The sequence below is a fragment of the Homalodisca vitripennis genome, chromosome 2, assembly GCF_021130785.1.
Source record: "Homalodisca vitripennis isolate AUS2020 chromosome 2, UT_GWSS_2.1, whole genome shotgun sequence".
NCBI classification, from domain to species: domain Eukaryota; kingdom Metazoa; phylum Arthropoda; class Insecta; order Hemiptera; family Cicadellidae; genus Homalodisca; species Homalodisca vitripennis.
In genome coordinates this window covers 52,991,347-53,013,957 of record NC_060208.1, presented here as the reverse complement: position 1 = coordinate 53,013,957, position 22,611 = coordinate 52,991,347, and the positions used below count along the sequence as shown (strand labels likewise).

Sequence of the window (22,611 nt, the reverse complement as noted above, 5' to 3'; positions counted from 1 at the left end):
GCGGTGAAGATGATCTAATCCCTGCGTATACAGTTATCGTTTCAAGTAAATAAATATGTATCTTAGTCAATGTCCAGATTATATATGAGGACTCACCTCCTCATTTTGTGATAATCGTCCTTCTGCGGGGGAGGGGCGGTGAAGATGATCTAATCCCTGCGTATACAGTTATCGTTTCAAGTAAATAAATATGTATCTTAGTCATTGTCCAGATTATATATGAGGACTCGCCTCCTCATTTTGTGATAATCGTCCTTCTGCGGGGGAGGGGCGGTGAAGATGATCTAATCCCTGCGTATACAGTTATCGTTTTCAAGTAAATAAATATGTATCTTAGTCAATGTCCAGATTATATATAAGGACTCGCCTCCTCATTTTGTGATAATCGTCCTTCTGCGGGGGAGGGGCGGTGAAGATGATCTAATCCCTGCGTATACAGTTATCGTTTCAAGTAAATAAATATGTATCTTAGTCAATGTCCAGATTATATATGAGGACTCGCCTCCTCATTTTGTGATAATCGTCCTTCTGCGGGGGAGGGGCGGTGAAGATGATCTAATCCCTGCGTATACAGTTATCGTTTCAAGTAAATAAATATGTATCTTAGTCAATGTCCAGATTATATATGAGGACTCGCCTCCTCATTTTGTGATAATCGTAATTTTCTAAATAGTATTTCATGTATCATTAACTCTTACCTTACATTTCTGTATGTATTAAAATTGGTAGGCGAGTTAAACTCCTTTAGAAAGAGTATTTCAAGATCAAACTCAAAAACATCAGTTAGGATTCAAAATTCTTCACCCTTAGAAGCAAAATCACATTTAAATATCAAACGTGCTTTAAACGAAAAAATACTATTTGGATATCTTCTTCATTACCCTACCCTTAAACATTACCTAGTATATCCTAATACTAATAATATTATAAAAGCGAAAACGCCCTTGTTTGTTTGTTTGTTTTGCTTTCACGCGTAAACTATTCAACTGATTGTACTAAAATTTGACTTGGACATTTTATGGCCCCTGGTATAAATATAGGGCCTATCCTTATTTTGAAATACCTCCGGGCTATGCTCCACTGGCCTTTAAAGTAGTGAAATATTAATTGAAAGAGCCTATCAAATTTAATAAACTGTCATGTGTATACATTGTATATGACAGCACAACCTATATCTATTATTTTCAATTAGTTTACTGTTATAGAGAGTAAATTCTCTAATGAGTAATCATACGCGATACGCACAACACCTTGAGGATATGTTCAAGCCGTTTCAGAGATTTTCAGAGATTAGGTAAGTAGCCTACTCTACCTTAAAAACCTAGAAATTTCTATAAAACATAAGATGGTCAGAATTTAACTCCGAAGAGAGCTTTTGGAGCAGTCGGTAAGACATACGAGTATGCTACATGAAAGTTTTGCTGGAATGTGTGTTTGACTAACATACCAATTACAGCTCTAAATGTTCTAAAATATTTAACACATTTTTCAGTTTATAAAGAAGCAAACACATAAATAGTGTCATTGTTGATGTGCTTTTAACTATAGACTACAGTTTAGCAAAAATATTAAGTATTAGATATAAAAGATAAAGATACTATCTTTTACTATAAATTTAAAGACTGTTAAAACCCAACTTTTGACAGAACTCTCTGATCTGTGATGTATATTTTCTTGATCGGGAAACGAGGTAAAATCAACTAAGGGAAGAAATTATTGCTAAAGCCAAAATAACCTACAATGGCTTTAACGCATTTGCCATTAACGCATTTAACGCGTAGCCAAATATACACGTTTTAACGAATTTACGTGATTGTGGTGACAAACTCAACATTGGCATCGGAATATGATTCACTCGAACCAGCAGAGATCATACACTTGCAACGCCTACCAAATTGCATGCAAAGCAGCGGGTAATGTACTAGCGGTGCAGTTATTAAAAAATACAGTTTAAAACATATTTTCTTGATCGGGGTTAAGCATGGCGCACACTGCAGACGCGCCGCGCCGCGCCGAACCGCGCCGCCTTTTGGAAAATTCCGCTGACCGTCGCACATACTGGGCGCGCCGAACTCCTTCCCTCACCACAGCTGCAGTGCTATCAATTAGTGTGCAGTCGTATGGTTATGTTGTGTCGTTTTGTTTAATAATTTACACGATGAGCAGCTCTGAAGATGAAGATCTGTTTTTATTTTGTCTTCTTCAATCAGAGGAGGAGAAGAGACAAAAAACAATGTGGGTTCATCCTATAAATGAGAAAAGGAAAAAATACGGGGAATTTCACCACCTTTTCCCCGATTTATTAAAGGACAAACGTAAATTTTTCCAATATTTTAGAATGTCCCCCGAAAAGTTTTATGAGCTATTGAACATGCTTAGGCCTTTCATTGAAAAAACAAGACACATATTTTAGACCAGTACAAACAAGACCAGTTTCACCTGAAGAAAGGCTTGCGGTTTGTTTAAGGTAAGTTATTAACTAAGTCTTTATTAAATACAAAAATATGGATAAACTTACAATAAAGTCGTTTTTATTAAATATATGCAAATAATGTTTTGTAAATTTTAATATTTTCTGAAACCACAATTACTCATTAATGTTTTTTTCTTCTTCGGTTAGAAAACATAACATCAAATGTGTTTTCAGCAATAAATTATTATTTAACAATGTATCGCTGGTCAGGGCTTTTTTAATAAGGAATAGGCTATTTGTTTCAAAAATGTAATGTATTTTATCTGTAAGAAAGCATAGTTTCAAAAATAACACACAAATTATGCATACAGTACTTCCTACATATTACAATAAGTTTTATCATGTGATGTATCACTTGACCCTGCTGAGTTTGAGGTGTATGGACAGTTACTGGATCTATCAGGTGAAACAGCAAACCGTCCCTCTTGTGCCCCTGGGTATTGTCCCATCTGACCAATAGGAGTTGGTAGTTGCGGCATATATTGGGTAGTCTGAAAAGGAACTAGTGCTGTGGGTGTAGGATCTGAGCGTAGAAATGAATGAGCGGTGTTATATGACCCAGAAATGGCCTCTAGCTTTGCATCATGAATTATTCTGGAAATGTTAGATTTTTACGTCGACTGCTATAGCTCACCGACGATGGCCGAGGTAGTACGAAGACACCCGAAGGTAACCGCGGCTAAGAAACGGTTCCGCTGCCTACGCACACTGTAGACGCGCCGCGCCGCGCCGCCCCAGCGGAACAAATTCCGCTCGACTTCTCCCAAGAGTTCTGGCAGCGGAATTATTCCGCGGCGGACGCGGCTGCGCGGCGCGGCGCGCTCTAGTGTGCGCACTCCCATTTGAACACATGCAAACTATTAAGCCGGAATTATTTCCAAAAGGCGGCGCGGTTCGGCGCGGCGCGGCGCGTCTACAGTGTGCGCCATGCTTACAAGTAAAACTCAACATTGGCGTCGGAAATATAATTCACCCGAACCAGAAATGCTCATATAGGTGCAACACTACGAAATTGCATGCAGAGCCGCAGATAACTACTAGTTTATATTTAAATCAATTTGATTCATTGTTTTGATCAAGTTTTTACATTTATAAATCTTTAAAATGTAAACATTTGTACGATAACTCTTATGTTTATGGATGAAAGGTTGAATTGTTCGAGTAAATTACATAGATCTAACCAGTTAATTAATTGTAAATAAGGTATATAAGTTAGTAATAAAAGGATTTAATTCCAATCATTGAAATGTTCCATTTAAAAGGTATACATTTACATATAGGATTATATTCTTTCACGATAGTTTTATTTTGCTTTATGAATCGTTATTTTATACCATATATAATTGCTACAAAACAAAAAATCTGCCTACATTAATTTATTGCAAAACCCAAACAGTTACTAACCTCTTTATTTTAAAACTTCAAGTAAAATTTTAAACTGATACTTCAACTAAAAATGCCATTTTGGAATTGTAAATTGGATCTTAAAAACCTATTATGTATCGGTCAAAATTAAATATTATACTAACTTGCCCCCTATAGGCCTACTACATAAGCAAACATAAAAGTAGTACAGCACCACATGTAATACTGTATCGTATAGAGCTATTCTATAGGTTCAACAAACCAGTGAACTCAATTGTTCCATATACGTAGGCTATAGTGTAGTGTTAAATTCCAACAAGAATAGCCAGCAAAAAACTGTGAGAAGAGAAGCCAGCTGTTCTCATTCAGCGTTGTTCCTCAATGACCGTAGGCCGCTTGTTTGGAGAAGGTTAGGCGCAAAAAAAACAACAATGCACTCACTGGTTATGACAACTGAGCAGATCTAAGGGTATTGCGTAATGAAATCAACCAGGCCGTGGCGAGCTAGTGGCGTGGCGGAAGCTGTCCTACTGCCTTCTTGTTATCGGCTTCGTTTCCACTGCCTTCCTGATAACCGCTACTGTCATCGCACTTACCTGGGAGTAGTACTATGTAATTTTATGCTTTCTGCTTACTTATACAAAGTTCATTCAAATTTCTTTTAATATATTTGAGGTATTCCAGATAAAAATTATTCTCAAGTAATGCATACTACCTAAATCAGTTTTATTCATCTAAATGTGCATAGACTGGTAAAAAAAAACAATTCGTTATGAAGGAGATGAAAAAAATAACTTCAATTTTATATATCGTGCTCTACCTATACTGAACTCGGGTGCAGCTTTAAGTGTGTGTATAGCGGAATGTAGACTGCAACTGTAGAGTAATGATGATGATGTAATAATGTTCAATTATGCTATGTTGCAATGTTTAACAACTTTTATGATCTGCGAGATGATATTTGAAAGATTTTATATTTTTTCTTGTATGTCTAAATTAATTTGTATTTATAATGTGTGTATAACAATACCGTTAATATGCAATACCCGTTATACAAGAAATTGTTTGCAGAAGGTCTATAAAGCCATAGGTAAAAGCATAACAGTCTAAATATTAGAAATCTGAGAACCAATCTCGGCTAAAAATATGGTAACCGTAATAGTGTCCACCGTAACCTTTCGGTACGATTATGACTTTCCAACGAAAAGTCAAGGATCGATTCCCTTCAAGGTCACCACATTATGCACCGAAATAAACATTTGGTAGCCAACGTTAAGATAAGAACAGAGAAAGTAATTTTGTATCAACTTACACGCTTGATCAGATTTGCTATTATCTTGATTTCTTTAATCACAGCAGAAACATTTTTAGAGTATATTTTTTAACATAAAACACAATTGAATACAAACGTGTTAATACAATTTTTAATTGGAGACTAGATAACGAACATGGAGTTAATTTGCAAGTCCAACGTGACAGAACGTATAGGCTACTCATTAAATCAAACGCAAAAATACAAAATGCGCTAACGATCGCTATTATGCAAAAGGGAAACAAGTTTATTTTATGTATAAGTTCGCTTAGTTATATGAACAAAATATTTCCGTGTTGAATTAATAAAAAAAATACGACTATACATTTAATAATGGTATTTAGGTTTTAGCTTACGAGAGTTGTTAGAAATTTTATAGTTGTTTGTACACGGGAATGTAATCAAACCTTTGATTTAGTATAATGATTTATCAAACGAAAGTGGTTAACAGGAGGAGGGCAAGCTTCAAGTCTGGCCTACGACTAGATCTAAGTTTGATAGGTCTCGCGACGATTTCCCTACTCAAGTTCGTGTTATCCGCTGCTCCCGCTACTGCTTAGTGAGTATTGTGACTTGTATATCACCGTTAATCCAGCCAGGTCGCCAATCCTCCGTTTCACAGCTGTGTTGTTACGGTTTTGGTGTGCGACAGCCCTCCACGTTCCTTATCGTTCTTCATCATCTGATGAAAGGCTTTCTCTTGTAGAATGCGCAGCGTATTTGCGTGTACCCAAGCTTGTAACTCGGCAGTGAAACTGCTTAATTCTAATTTCAAAGAGTTTTCGGAACGCTTTTACCGTCAGTAATATTAGATTTGATTGTTTATAGTAGTTATGTAATCAGGCAGGTACTGTAAGTAATGTAATTGAATAGCTTTTGTGTTGTTTCTTTATAAAGTGTCAGTCAGAATTCAATCAAGCAGATGCATAGATGAAAAATTCAATATACTTATTTACGTACATTTTCCAATTTTTAAAATTTTTACGAGTGGATAATAAGAAATTAAAATACGCGCTGAAATACCGAATTAATATAATGACAAATTCGTATTATTTTCACAATTTTACAGCTCTGTGAAGAGTTAATTGAGAGAGAGTGCCAATCAATTCTTCAAGTGAAATATTGAGAGACGTTCGCAGAACTATTATACTCAAATCTTGTAACTTGGGAATAAGGCTAAGACTCCCTTTTAAATGTGTGTTTTAAAATTAAAATATCCTTATTGAAATTGTGAAACATCTAATCTAAACGTTAGCTCTTGTAAACCGAAAATGTTACACTTAATTGGCTCAGTTTATGTAATGTAACAACGTTTTAAATAGATAATGTGAACATTTTTCGTGGTTATAATATTTTGAATGTTCTTCTTTATTACTATAAATTATCGTATACCTTACCAAAAAACCTTCTTTAAATAAATTAACAATTTTTGAAACAGCTACTTGTAAATTTTCAATTGTAGTTCAAAAGTTTCTATTGAATAACTTTTTTGTCTGTCTCTTAAGTACAATTCCAATTTCAATGTAATTTTGAGAAAATATAGTGTTTTCAAATTTGTAAGATAATTGAGAACTATGAGTAGAAAATACATTTTAATTAAGCCTGCTTTTAGACTTTATTTTTTGTGGCCTATTCTCTCCTTCAAAAATGTCTTAGGCTGCCAAAACATAACAAAAGTGCAAATTATTTGCATTTTCAAATGTTGAAGGCTGTAAAATCTTTGTTACTAAAGGAATACAATTATTTGTGTTTTTAAAGACATATTAATTAATGTCGAAATTTGTTTCAGACTTAAGTTCTGTTTTCATCTATTTAAATTACTGTATTGCTCAGTGGGAAAAGTGAATTGTTTAATTATTGTTTTGTATTAGAAACACTAGAGAATGTGCATACTTGCATTCATTGTTGTCGTTATTATTATTACACAAGGTAGTGTTTATTTTAAACATGTTTCTCTTGAAAAGAATAAAAATCTTAAACTGTGTCTAAAATCTCAAAAAATGCTTATCTAATTACTTTTATTCTTTATTAAAATAGCAGTAAATCAAATAATTAGCACAATAGAAGTACAGTAATATATGAAGAAAGTTAAGTATTATAAAATTTCAAAATATCAAAAACAATTAAAAATAAAATCAAAGGGATTTTTGACAATAGCAACAATAATAAGATTAAAATATTTGTACTTATGATATTACTGTAAGTCCCTATATTTTTTAACACTTTCACTGCTAGTTGTTACTGTAATTCTGGCTGACGCTGTAAGGCGTCTGAAACAGTCAACGCTGTAAATTCCCTTCCATCACCTTGATCATGCAGCAAATATTGCAATTTTCATCACTCTGAAATGAATAGTGTAAAATTATAAATCTTTCAAGGATCACACAATTTTATTTTCAATGTTGTGTTGTTATTATATGTGACCATTTTATTTAGAATATGTTACGACTGATAATCAATTCCATTATACTTCACTTTCAATCTATTACCATTAAATGTAATACTCATTGTGAAAAAAAATTAATAGAAATGATATGGAACTTGAATGATTTTACACTTCAAAGCGAAGTGAAGATGCTGTTTCTTGTTATGTTATTTACAAAGGATAGGAGTAATAATAATCTTTTCATTCCAGACGAAGCAATTAAAACTAATATGTCACCTTTAAAATCGCAATTGAGATACGGTATGCATTAGTTTGAATATTTATTGATCTAATTCGTTGTAATACAAGTTAATTATGAGGGTCTATTTCAAATTGAACATTTTTAGCATTTTCATACTTTTAGTCATGCTGAAAGATCAAGAATGTATCTTCATAAATAAATTATATAGAATGATTGAATTCATAATCTGTTAGGGTTTGTCAAGAGAAATGACTTAGAAAATTTAAATTGCACTGCTGTATTAAGATAGCTTATGACTTCTAGGTTACCAGGGTATAGACCGTAAGATATTCGTGACCATGCCCAAGTTCAAGCCAGGAGAGCCGGTGACTCTAGCAACGGTGACGAACAAACGAAGGAACCACACAACTCTACTGCATCCCTATCCTGATTGGTCCTGGCACCAGGGCGACTGTGATGGCATCACTTCTGTCTTCAGGACTAGGGTAAGTTCAAAGTCAAGATGGAGTTACTGAGCAAAATGGACGATAGAGACAGATCTGTGTCTACTTTCACTCAACAATATTCTATTACCTATATTTCCTATATTATTACCTATATTCTATATGTGTCTTGTAATTGCCAAGTTTCATGCTTTATTTATGCTCTGGTATTATTAGAGTATGAATATTTTATTTTGGATATAGAAAGTCCTTATGGTAGGATGCTAGACTTGATTCATACTCCCTCTAAAGGCTTTTGATAGAAGTGTGAAACCAAACAAGTCTAATTTTTAGCTGAACACTACTTTATAAGAGTGTTCAATGTTTGATTGTTGTGGACATTTTCAGCTGAATGTTACTGTATTGTTTATTATAGCCTTCTCAATTACAGGAGCTTGGTACAGATAGGTCAAGTGAACTGAGCGTGCCGCCGAGGCTGTATTAGCCATTCACGAAACATTGACCTTACCAATGAGCTGTCATTCTGTGATTGATTTAAAAGAACTGAACTACCGGAACAGGTTTTATTTGTATATAAATTTACTTGTGATCAAAACAGACGATTATTATTATTAGACTATTGTTTTCGTACCCATTTTTAATCTTAATAGTATTTACAAAGCTATAAATTAGACATCATAATTAATCATAAGCTATAATTTTTACAACATTCAGAATCAGGGAAAACATAAATAAAAATAAAAATATTATTCCTTTTAAACTAATGAAAAAAATACACTTACTTATTATATTCCAATTCCGATTCGTTATTGAAGTTTTTTGACCCGCTCATGTTTCCATCATCAGAGTCGCTAGCTGCTGAGTCTGAGCTTTGATTATAGATCCTTCTGAAGTATCTATAATCAAGGGTCTGACTCACTAACCAAGGGTATGACAAACGATTTCTCAAGATCATCAATCGTTAGATCGTCAATGATTGCCTTATTTGGTGAGATATGTGTCCTTGACCTTCTTAATATGTGCACATTTTTTTCTCCTCTGCTATTTTCTCAACTTACTAGCTTGATAGGATTAGGGACGGGATGATAGGGAGGTAGTCTTAAAAAAGTATGACCATTTTTGTACAATCTCATCCAATAGGTATCAGTATAATCTAGGTTTATCTTATAACACTAATCTGTACAGTTCTGGGACAAACATGTCATCAGTGTAAGGTATGTTACTTTTTTCCAAGGCAATCTTTAAGGTCTTGTGTTTTGAAGTTGGTGCTTTTTCCACTTGAAAATTATGATATGTGGCTTTGTCTATTACAATCACACTTCTATTTCTCAGTAACCCATTTCATATCATTTCGGTGTTGACATTGCCTTGGTAGTCCCCCGAATATTTTCTTGCCTTCCACATTGCCAGGGCATTAGAAACAAATACATTATCCCCTGCAGTGTGGATGATGATGATAACCAGTCGCTTTCCTTTTGATATGGGACATTGACTTCTTTATTTGACTCATCAGAACACAATTGGGTTTCAAGGTGGGTGGAATGAATTTATTGTTTTGTACCCATACTCATAGGCGTAGCGTGACCTAATAATTTGGGGGGGCACGGGGTCTCCGGGGGGGGGGGTGGTCCCGTGGAAACTTTTTTGAAAACTACCACTTAAGAACTAAAGTAAAGTATATGTGTATTTTTGTTAAACATTGGTTTTAATCAATTTTTACTATATTGATGGATTGTAAAAAGACTCAATTTCAAATTATACAAGTTTATTCTATTCTAGACATAACTGCAAGGACATTTATAACACAAAAACAAATTTGTGTACAAGACAAAGTTTTAAGGTGAACAGAACTACAGTAATGGTTTTCAACGAACCAATTTTCGTTACTTCTAATGAAGCATTAGCCTCCTATCGGCTAGATTTGAAAATCTGTCAACTAACAGATCTAGTTTTTTATCTTTCATGTATTCAGACGTCAATTCTTGCTCAATAGACATCAGGGCAAGCCCACTTAAGCGGTCTTCTGTCATGGTGCTTCGAAGAAATGTCTTTAGCCTTCGTAGTGTAGAAAACGATCTTTCTGCGCTTGCTGTTGTGATAGGCCACGAAAGTGATATTTCTAGTAGCTGCCAAACATCTGGTGCACTGGCTTGAAGATCATTCTCAATAAAAAAATCAGCCAACTCTTGGAACGTTATTCTTGTGGTTGCTTTGTCTGTTTTGACAAAATTGTTCTTTGCATAACAGTGAAAAAACTTAAGATGTACAGAGAAACTTAAAGACAAGTTATAAAACTTTTGGATTGCCATAACAGCGTTGTTGTCAATTTCGGTCCAATTAAATAGTAACTGGGCAATGCAGTTGATTTTATCATAATCGTTCTTGGAAAAACGAGATTGCAGGTTTACAATTACTGTGTCTAAAGCAGCAAAGTAAATGCCAGTCTTGAACATCTGTTCAGGTTCAGGTTCAGGTGATTGATGAAATGCAGCATCTGAAGAGCTACTACTAGCTTCAAGTTTTTTCGGAATCTTCCGTTTGCGTGGTAGTGAAGGCCTTTCAACTGACAAACCTTTCATACCATATTTGTTACACTGTTCTTCTGACTCATTCCACATCTGAATAAAGCCATCATCATTTTTGTCCAGTTTTAAACAGTCAATGACTGATTCAACTTTTGCAAAAACCTTAGAAATGTCAAGAGATTCACTCTGCAGTTCTTTGGAGAGTATATCAGTCTGACTCAAAACGCTGTGCAATAGTTTTAAACTGAATACAAATTCAAATGTGCTGATTTGTTTGGCTAGACCATCAGCTTCGGCTGCAATTTTACGATTTGATACATCGTTTGCAATAACTTCCAAAGTTTCGTACACTTCAGGGAGCTGCTCTAGAATTACATGGATTGCTTTGTGTCGAACTGTCCATCTAGTTCGAGACAAGCTCACCAGTCTTTTCATTTTTGTTTCTCCGCTTTGCTTACATATTGATTCAAATATTGAAAACCTGTTAGCTGATGCATTAATTAAGTTATACAGGTGATTTACTATGGATAAGCAATTCCGAAGCTGTCTTATTTCTTCACAAAATCTCTGAACAGCCAGATCAAGCAAGTGGGCATGGCAGTGTGTGTACAAAGCTTTAGGCTCTTCTTCTTGGAACCTTGAGGCAACACCTTTGAATTTGCCGCTCATGTTACTAGCTCCATCATATGCCTGGCCGTGCATTTTATTTAAGCTTATACCCAACTGCTGCAGATACTGTTTAATAGTGTGATGTAAATTTTCACCAGTAGTGTCTGACACATCAACGAAGCCCAAAAACCTTTCATTGATTTTAATGTGTCCATCTATTTTAGTAATGTATCGAATGCAAATGCTAAGCTGTTCACGGGTTGAAATATCCGTAGTTTCATCACAAATAATTGAGTAGGCCAAAGCCTCACTCACCTCTTGGACAATTTGTTGAAGCATTTCACTTTTTATGCAATCTATTATCTCATTTTGTACCTGGGCACTTTTGTATGAATGGACTGGGGATTTCATTAATGTTTGGATTCCTTCCTCCATTTGAGTAGATCTCAGTTGTAGCAGTTCTATAAAGTTCCCCCTGTTAAATGAAGCAGTACTCTCATCATGTCCTCTTAAGGCAAGATTCTGTTTTCCAAGGAATAGGATGTTTTCAATTATGAATTTTAAATACCTCCTATTCATCTCAACCATTTTAGTATGTGCCGAGGACAACGAATCTGCTACCGTGCTTCCTGCTTTTCTATACTCATTGAGAAACTGTTTAGATTTTTGATGCATTTCACTATTCTCATGTTTCCTGAATTTTTCCAAAGCTTTCTTCCAATTGTTCATGCCCAGTTTAGTGAATGACTCCTCCCCGCGACCAGACTTATGTTGACAAAATAGTCGGCATGGGTAACAAAATGCAGCGTCTTTAATGGGGCTATGCCTATATTCGACCCAATTAAATTCACTGTACCAGGATTCTTTGAACTGCCTCGATTTGGATTGAATCTTGCTTACCTTAAAACAATCAACAGGCTGAAATGCTCCTTTTGCAATATCTGCACTTTGTACTCCCAATGAAGGATCTCTACTTTCGCCCTGGAATGTAGCATCACGATCTGGGCGTAAACAAGATGGCGATTCATCACCAACGCTACCTCCAGTGCTACTTCCCGCTAAATGTCTATCTTCATTTACACTTTCACTTGAATTTCCAAGTTTTTTAAAGAATGTTAGTACAGAGGACTGTTTCTTAGACATGATAACAAACGAACATCCGCAAAAATTACACAAACAATAGCAGCTCAGCTAGTAACAATAAGCTTATTGAACGAATAAAACGTGGCGACCACCTACACAACACAACACACGCGCACTGAGCTGGTATGATATCCCTCCGCCAGGCGTCGTCAATGCTCGGAGGCCCTCGGCCGGCGTCGGCTGGGCTCGGGTGCATTCGATCGGCTGCTCCAGCTCGGGCGCAACCGGCCAGAGTCGGCTCACCGGCACTTGTAAATTTAGTTGTAACACGCGCATACTTTACACATACAGAATCAAATTAGATGCATACAGAAAAATAGACTAACGGGGGATCTATATTAGTTATTCATTCGTAACTTTTAGTGTATACATATACGTAATTTAAAGATAATTTATATTATTTTTTTCTTTTTTTGCATAATGTTGGGGGGGCATGTGCCCCCCCGTGCCCCCCGGCCCGACGCCACTGCCCATACTTTAAACATTTTGTAAAAAATAAATGAAACGTATTTTTTTTAATTGATTAAAAATAAAAGTACAAAAGTGGGAATGTTTACATTTTTTGTGATTTACAGGTGATTTACAAATTTTTTTGGTGTGAAATTCCTCAAAACAAGGGTAAATACACAATGCTACATTGCAGTCTGGGCAGTGAAATGTGGTATCCTTCCTCTTCTTTTCACGGGTGGTTGTGTTGTAACATACATAACACCGCTTTTGAGCTTTCCTTGCTTGACCTTCAGGAGTAGTTGTTTCTAATAGATGGTGTGTGCGGCCTGTCCGCTCGAGAAATAAGATGGTTGATAATAATGTCTTATTTGCCGATTATTCTGCCTCAAAAATTACACTACCAACTATGGTTTGGTTTAAAATCAGTTTTAAATAACTATATGGTTTAAATGGATGCAAATAAAACAAAAACAAAAGAAAAAAAAAACAATTTCATAACAAACAATAAATGACGTTCTGGAACGTCACTACTCCTTTTGGCTTGTTTTTCATTTGACGTTCTGGAACATCATTACTATTTTGAAGCAGTTTCCCGTACTACTCAAAGGGTTAAAGTGTAATAATGTTATAAATATTAACCATGCCCATGATATATAATTAATTTTCAAAATGGATGAAGATCTTTCTGGCAAGTTTTATGATGTCACTGTGACACCACTCTTGTCAAAAAAGTTTACCATTGAAAACAGCAATGCTTCTGCTCGAAATGGTATATAAATAGTGGTGGTAGTGTTGATTTATGTAGGCCCTACTATAAGAACTGTCAAAACACATGTATGTCAGATCAACATTATGATGTTGATTATCAGTATATAGATTCAGATCGATATTATAATGTCTATTGCCAGTTCTAGGGTTAAACAGCTTCATCTATTGGTGTAAACAGGATTTGTGTTTTGGAGTCAACATCTTACAATGGAGTTTGATCAACCTCTTTTTTATGTTTTTGAATATTACTTATTAAAAATATGGGATATTTTGATTATGTAAGTCTTTGAGATCTTTGAGAAACTTTTGTAATATAAATAAATTAATAGTATTTTTGTTTTCATTTTAATTATTGCAACTGAAAGTGCATTAAATATAAAATTATTGGGAACTATACTTATTTGTAATAGCTGGGATTATGGAATAAAAACTTGTTGTGAAAATATATTTTCCTCAGACAGGACCCTGTTTCTTAGACTTTATAAATTCACCACTGGTTTGCCTGATTAAGGATTAAGGAATTTGAGTTAGTCTTCTTCTTTCTATTACCTTTTGTTCAAATTATAAGGAAAATATTCTATGTTTAATGATTTTGTCACCTCAGCTTTCATAATTTTCAGTATCACAGTGTGTGCAAGGCACTAATTTCTCTTCAACTTATTCTCATCTTTTATCTTCTAGAATCCTCAGTTAACCCTTTTATCTTCTTTCCATTCCATTTTTTGTCATTTCCTTCAACTTACTATTTTTGATCTCCTTCCTATGAATCTACTCATATACTTGATCATTCCACTCCTAGAAGCTCTTGGGAGGCAAAATTATATTTGCCTACTTCAATTCTCAACAATCCTGCCTAACTTGTACATATTACAGGTTGACAAGTGTGGCAGGCTGTGGGTTCTAGATAGTGGGATGGTGGATATCTTTGTGGATTCCAGGAGACAATGTCCTCCGCAGATCCTGGTATTCGACTTGTACACAGACAACCTTGTCAGTAAGTTATCAAAACCCTTCTTCAGCCATGCTTAAAGAGCTTTAGATTGTTTAAATTCCCCTTGAAGTTAACTTTTTAAATTGCTTAAAGAATCTGGCAAAACCAATATAGGTATATTTAGAAGTAGCTAAACAATAAACAAACTAAGTACATTGCTTATTTGTTCATAATGGCAAATTATGTAAATAATTGTAAAAATTAAATTAATTTTCTTTTTTTTTACTTTTCCTGTATGTTATGTAGACTGCCTAAAATTGAATAAAAGTCTTATAGGTACTAATGTTTACTAAGCCAAATTGTTAATTTTAAAAAACTAAGGATATTGAATGCCGTACTTTACACTGTACTATTTCAAAGCAATTTTGAGTTTGTTACTGATAGAGAATGGATATAAGGTAATTTGGATATTTTTTAACATTTAACCAATTTTTACTTCGAAATATATCTACCATAACCTTGTAAAATCTGTAGTAGATTTGTCTTTATTACTGAAAAGAAACAATAATCTTCCAATAGGTGATTATTAATTATAAACTTGTAGAACGCTACCGGTTCCCAAAGTCGCTGCTGGAAGATGACTCCCTGCTGATCACGATAGCTCTAGACTCGCGACAGGAGGACTGCAGTGACACTGTTGCATACGTGACAGACGTGACTAGCTACAAGCTGCTCGTGTACGACTCTGCTACAGACAAATCATGGAAGGTGTCCAGTAACCTGTTCTACCCCTACCCACTTCACGGTGACTTCCACATCAATGGGGTTGACTTTGACCTAATGGATGGCCTCTTTGCTCTCGCTGTTGGTGAGGGTTGATATTTTCATTCATAACTTTATAACAGAGGAGCATAGAAATGTAAAAAATCTACATCTGCTTGAATGGCTGCTCTGTCATTTCTCTTAAAGTTACAATGATCTAACTTTTATATTTACTAATTTGACTAAACCTAAATGACTTGAGGTGTTGAATGCTGTACTTCAGTTATCAAGCACATCTCTTTTAGCAACATTAAATACTCAGAATTCAAAAGGGATTTTTGACAATCTGTTATGTATTTGAGTATTTAAAATGTTTTCCCAAAACAGTTAGTACCTACTATTTTACTGGACATTAATTGTGCTAACAATTTTAATTAATTTATACAAAATTATATGAACTTTCTTCCTTTTTGTATACCTATTTAAGAAGAACAATATTTGTTGACTAGACAGTCTGGTAAAGTCGTTTATTGTAATAAATGGTTAAGTAGTATAATAAATTATTCAAACAAAACATATAAAAAAACCAATATCAATAAAAATAGCATAAAAACATATTCTTTACAAAAGCAATGTTTTAAAGAAGTAGCAGCAGTTTAAAGTTCAACAGTGTTCTCAGGAAAAATGTGCAAACGCTGTTGAGAAAATTATTTAAATCTCTAACAATGTTCAAGGCTATAATGCACCTAAAAAAAGACTAAAATTCAATTTACTAAATTCAACTAAATTCAAAATATTGAAACCAAGGATTATGGTTAAAAATTTTAGCAGTTTTTAGGGTTTTAAGCTATGTCTAAAAATTCTTACTGATATACTTTTAATTGAAACAATTTCTTATAAGTTCATAAAAATATTAACATAATAATAATTATTTTTATCATGCTACATCAATGTACCTTGTTATGTAACAGGGGTTTCCTGTTTGAGAATTATGAGGTGAAGCTATAAAAATGTGCTCCCTTGTTTAAACTGTACATTCATACAGAACTGAACATTTTAAGTTTCTACAAATTATGAATTTTTCACCATTGTTTACTATGAACAATTAATTTAGACATATTACATTGTTACTTTTAGATTTATATTCCACCAAAATATAATTATTAGTCATGATTATCTATTTTCGGAAAACCATTGTGTTGAAAACATTCTCTTCTTTATACAGGTCCACTGCGTAACAATGGTGATCGTACCCTCTACTTCCATAGCTTAGCCAGTGTTCATGAATCCTGGGTTCTTACCTCGGTGGTCAGGAACCATTCTGCATTCCAGGAAGATCCTGGGGCATCCCCACGATCATTCCACGTCTTCCAGGAGACCCGAGATTCCCAGTCTGCTGCCCAAGATATGACCGACTCTGGAGTCCTTCTGTACAGTCTGGTGGAACAGAACGCTATCGGCTGTTGGAACTCCCATCTTCCCTTCAGGAAACAGAACTTGGACATCATTGCTAAGGTTTAGATTGCATAATATTATGCCTTGCTATTTTATACTTGAACTAAGCTAACAAACAAGAAGACAAATAATGATTTTAGAATGGGTGTTGTGCTCTCCCAAAACATTCATAACCTAATATTTTCTTATAATTTCTTAAAAACTAAATGAGTTATGAATTTTCTCTTCTTTCAGAATAGCAAAGCACAAAAAGCAGACAAAAACAGAGATTGTGTGGTGTTATGGACTGATGCTGACCTTTGGTTGTTATATATTATGAAATTAAGTGTAAAAATTCAACAATAAATGCAGATCTGTTAGAAATTACCAGCTGGTTTCAATATAAAACTTTGAAATGGAACATCCACAACATTACCCACAGTTTTGTGCATAATAAAGTAATGTTACAATGTGTGGACTTTTGATCTCTCTATACAAGTTCAGTTCTGTGTGTGCAAGATCTCTTGGGATTAAGCCATGTCAGATCATGGTGTTCTTGATAAGAAATCATGATTTCTAAGGAAAACAACCATAAGGATTCTCTGAGTTACATAAAAATATAATTTAATATTTATAATTATAATTATAATATAATTTAGAGGCTCTATAAATTTTCTTTCTATACAGTATAATTAATATAGCTTTAGGAGCTTACAGGGTGTGGTAGTCTGTACACTCATCATGTGTGTTGGTTACATAGTTTTCTTCCTCTATGGTTTTCCACATTTGTTTCTGTGTATGTATTTGGAAATATAAATAAATGATTAAAGTTTTTGTCATGATTGCTGAACAAATATTTAATAATAAAACAAATGATTATGAAATTAAACTATTGCAATGCATTCGTTAAATTTTTATTTTGTTCTTCAGGATGACTACACACTCCAATTCCAGAGCGGACTGAAGGTCTATGGCAACCACATCTGGACTTTGTCCAGTCGGCTGCAAAACTACATTGTGGATGGAGTGCCTGAAGGAGAGATCAACTACCGCATCAATGTTGGGCGAGTCTCTGACCTGCTGAGGCATACACGGTGTGATGTCCGCCTGCGACCAACTGAACTCCCCACATTCGTCTACCCCTCACAAACCTCGCTGAGGCCATGATGGTTAACCCAGGTCTCTGCTCCACTCGTGGGGCAGAGCCCTGCCAAGTTCCGCACATTCGTGTTCACCAACCACTACCTCATGAGTAATGTGGTGGAGGTGGGGAAGGACTTCAGTCATCACTTCAGCTATGTCAAAATCAACCATTGATACTGAGGATAATATTACCAAGGATAGAGCTACAAAGGGAACATTGCATTTGGGGAAGTGAAAGGTTTCTTATAGTTATTAGAGAAAATAACAGTGCCTTTTACTTAGGGCATTGTATTTTCTTTAATGAATGTCACAAACATAAATAAATTTGTTACTTAAGAAGTAAGACCTCATATTTGACATCCTTCTTCTATAGGACCTAAACACTATCTTTATTTAATCAGCTATTTTTACATAATTGACACAGCGCATTCTCAAGGAGCCAGTCCCCAGAAGGTGTTAAAACATATTAAATGTAAGAATAAATCAGTCTTCATGTCATTTAAAAGTCTTGATAAATAGTGAACGTGTAAAATAATTCATTATTATAATCCTAAAAACGTGGTGAGAGGGATTTTGAGTCCTAAACATTAAATCAGTCATAAAAGATCATAATTTATGGCTTCACCATTAAAACAAATTTGAAGCAAAGGACAAGTCTGATATGTACAGAATAGTTGGTGCCAACTAAACCCCAACCAATGTGAGAGTTAAGTCAGCTTATCAATTAGCCATTCATTCTTAGTCAAAAATCAAAATGTAAGTGACCTGGAGCTCTCATTAATAACAATACTAATACATGGTATATGGTTCATTTGTAGTCTACATCTCATATTCACTCCTATATAAATGTGATATAGTAATAAAGTAATCTATATCAATTTATATTTAGTCTGTATAAATAAAAACAACAAGGGATACCGATTCAAATATTAATTTCATTTAATGAGATTGAAAAACTGAAATTTTATAAAATGCATTTACTAATTTTTTAGTATATAATTTTTATCCTTCACTCATCTATCAATTCAATTTCATACGAATAATTACCAATAATTTCATTATTACATTTGTCAGTAAAACAATAATAGTGCTAGTGGCATTCCATTTTGTAATTTGTTCACTTATTTTAACTTATATAATGTAAAACCAGCTTTTAAAAAAACTGATTATAACTCATTGCCAGTTATTGTATGAGCGAGCGCTTTCTATCCAACGAATTATAATAATGGAACGCGCTCTGGGCCGGAGAAACCGAGCCGAAATCCTGGGCTGCGTTCCGAGTCTGCAGGCGCTGGAAATGGGCAAGAACTAACTCCGCCCATATGGCAGGCATTATAGTAATGATCTAATATCACTTTAAAACGCCTTGTAGACTTAATACAATTGTTAGATACTACAATTTATTTATTATTACAAATGTTAGTAGCTGCTTTTTACCGTGGATTTTTATTTTCTGTTAAAAAAACTGATTTTTGTGCAATATCAAAATAACTGAGATTTTGACTTTTATTTTTCTTACAAAGTCGGAAACAAATATTACAGGCATTAAAATATTACCCAGATGAAAAAAAAAACAACTTTTTATTGACAGTATTTTATTTCAAAATAAACTACAAAAAATTTACAAACATGACACACTTAATCTACGTGTTAGAAAATAAAATTATTTTGACCAATATTTTTGCCTTATTTCTAAGTTGGTTTCTTTTTTAATGTCAAAAGTTTTTGTTTTTTCGATGTGATGAGATATTATTTAAAAAAAAAATAGTTTAGTCACAGTTTTAATTCAAAGTAACTCGTGGCTTCCTGTCAATTTAGAAGTGGTCGCATTTGTTTGAGATAACTAGAGTAAATAATAATATTTTACAATTTTCAATACCGTACATCATCACTTGATCTACTTAATTTACCCTTAGATTTAAAATCAATAAAAAGTTAATGTGTTCTAAGATCAGCATCATTGGCATGGAGTACAGAACTTGGTGAGTTCTTGCCCACTTTAAGCGCCTGCAAATCCATGGATACACCAGTAACGCACAGCTGTGTGCGACCGGAAAACACAACATGCTGCTTATGGGCAGTGCGCGTTCCAGTAGTATAGTTTCGTTGTTTCTATCTCACTGGGAACACTCCAACACCCAACTGTCACTGTACTGTTTACTTAGCTTACCACCTGGGTCCAGTCGAAACATTTTAGTGAAGACTTTGAAAAATCAATAGAGTATTTCAATCAATAGACAGACAGACAATGGCATAATTTTAAGAGAGGCCATAGTTGTTTACTTTATTACTGTGAGTAAATCACAAACATTTTCTTTTCACTATATCACAATTTCTACACAAGCAAGAATGAAATATTTCTCAAAATAGTTTATCATACTTCTTTAATTGTGCTACTAAACTGAAGTTTGATATTAAACACTAAGTATTCTAAATAAATAACTCTAAACTAATTTTGTAGGAAATAATATCTATACTGTAATGAGACCGACTAAGAAAGTCCTAATTGTATTTATTGATTATAAACAACATTTATCTATTATAAACAAATAATTTCATTAGTTTTTCTTGTAAATCATAAGTAAAAATGGGTATTATGTATTATTTCAATGGTATCTATACTCAATTGTGAGTTTTCACCAACTCTTGGTGAGTTGATCTTTGAGGTCACGAAGATTTAGTGATTAAATAAAAAGTAGTTCTATGTTCAATATAAATGTGAAGAGAATCATTAATAAACCAATACATTGAAAAATGGAATCTATTATGCTTTCCTGTATTTTTACGCATCATATTTTCATGAGTTTCATTCGTAATAAAGAACCAGTATAACAGAACAGTAAATGTAAAATGCTTCTATGCTCTTGATTGTAAAGAGAACAGGAATAATCAGCTGAACATTTTAAAGGTTATGATTGATAACAGTCTTCAATGAATGCTCCCTTCTTAGCTCTATCCCTTTGGTGTGCAGAGGTAGAAAATCAAAATTAGAGTGTAATAGTGTAAGTGGGCCAAGTACAATTAAGTTATAACACAGAGTATCCTTCAGTTACATTAATTCCAAAGAGATTAAAATTGTGATCTTAATTAGAAATAGCAAATGAGGAATGTATACAGAGTATTGAATAACATAAAAAAGTTTATAGAATTAAGTTTTAGTGTTAAAACTCTTAAAACGTGAAATCTGTCTCAATATTTTTATTACAAAAAGCCAACAATTAACTACAGTGTGTTCTGATAATTCAAGCTAATTTCTGGACTAAGTGTACATTTAATTATGTAAAACTTTATCTACACAGAAATATATCAAAAAATATATTGTATAGCTTTAATTTTGGGTGGTGGCAGAACATATTCATGTGGGAACTAGAGCTGCAGAGGCCTTACTCCCAAACCGTGGGTCAGGTCCAACAGCTGTTAACAAATTGTGATACAATACTTAAACGCAATAATTATAATTGAGACTTACCAATTTAATTTTTTCATCACAACCCCTTTCTTTTTTTAATAATAACATATTAATTAGAATTGCGTAGAGATAATTAGAAATAAACTTAGTGTTAGCTTAAATATGTTTCAATCCATTATCTTGATCTAGGATGTACAAATTGGAGATTTAATTATAGCAATAATGTTAGATTTTGAGGGTTTCCTTCAGAGTACAGCCACTTATAAAAGCTGTTATATGAGAGCAAATAAAGTAAGTGCTAGTTAGTTCAAGTTAAGTTAATGGAAAAGGATAGAGGAGTCTAAGAAACACCATACTGGTACATTTTCAAACACGAATTTCAGTTATTTATTATTTCAGTTATAGCATAGAGATGGCAAACAGTTCAAAATAACACAGAATAGGTTGTCATTATGTTTGTGATTACACTAAAGTGTGATTTTTTAGATTTCTATTTCATTCTAAATGTTCAGTTTAAAACTGACCACATTTGGCTACAGATTTGTGAATCATAATTCCATACAGTTGCTCCATTTTGAATTTATAATACCAATGTAATGATACATGTGTTCCATGACTGTTGATTTCCATTATTCATCTTTTAAAGAGTTTTCAATGAGAAGTCTTCACTTATAACACATAGTTATAATTCAACACAAAATATGATGTAAAACGTTAAAAATTCAGTAGTTTTGTTATAGTCAATCGGAGCTAGATAAATATGAAAACCACTATGATAGGTCAACTTAGGATAAGCAATAATAACCATTTTAAACATATTATAAAATAAGAAAACACTATTTTGAAAATTATTTAAAAAATATTCTCCATAACTTCAAAGAAGCAAATGGTTTGAATAAGGTTTCTTATTCATTTCAGCATTGTTTTGAATTTAACATCATATATTAACTTTATGGCACAAAGGCATAGTGAGAGTACTCAAGATCACTCAGTGTAGAACTGCAGTGAAGGTGTTAACATCTCTAATTTTAATTTCAAATATAACTTAGAGTTTTGAATTTAACATCATATATTAACTTTATGGCACAAAGGCATAGTGAGAGTACTCAAGATCACTCAGTGTAGAACTGCAGTGAAGGTGTTAACATCTCTAATGTTAATTTCAAATATAACTTAGAGTTTTGAATTTAACATCATATATTAACTTTATGGCACAA

The 22,611-nt window shown here is 33.8% G+C and overlaps 1 protein-coding gene across 5 annotated transcripts in view; it reads left to right on the top strand.

The window, feature by feature from the left end:
- Positions 1-19,187, top strand: part of LOC124353940 (protein yellow-like) — a 72,314-nt gene extending 53,127 nt beyond the window's left edge. For all 5 annotated transcript variants that reach the window (XM_046804011.1, XM_046804008.1, XM_046804010.1 and 2 more), the window contains 5 exons: positions 8,081-8,262; positions 14,589-14,709; positions 15,251-15,514; positions 16,634-16,923; positions 17,773-19,187. In XM_046804011.1, coding sequence (XP_046659967.1) covers positions 8,081-8,262; positions 14,589-14,709; positions 15,251-15,514; positions 16,634-16,923; positions 17,773-18,009 — 1,094 coding nt within the window. In that variant the 3' untranslated portion in view covers positions 18,010-19,187. The remainder of the gene's footprint in view (positions 1-8,080; positions 8,263-14,588; positions 14,710-15,250; positions 15,515-16,633; positions 16,924-17,772) is intronic.
- Positions 19,188-22,611: the final 3,424 nt, after the last annotated feature.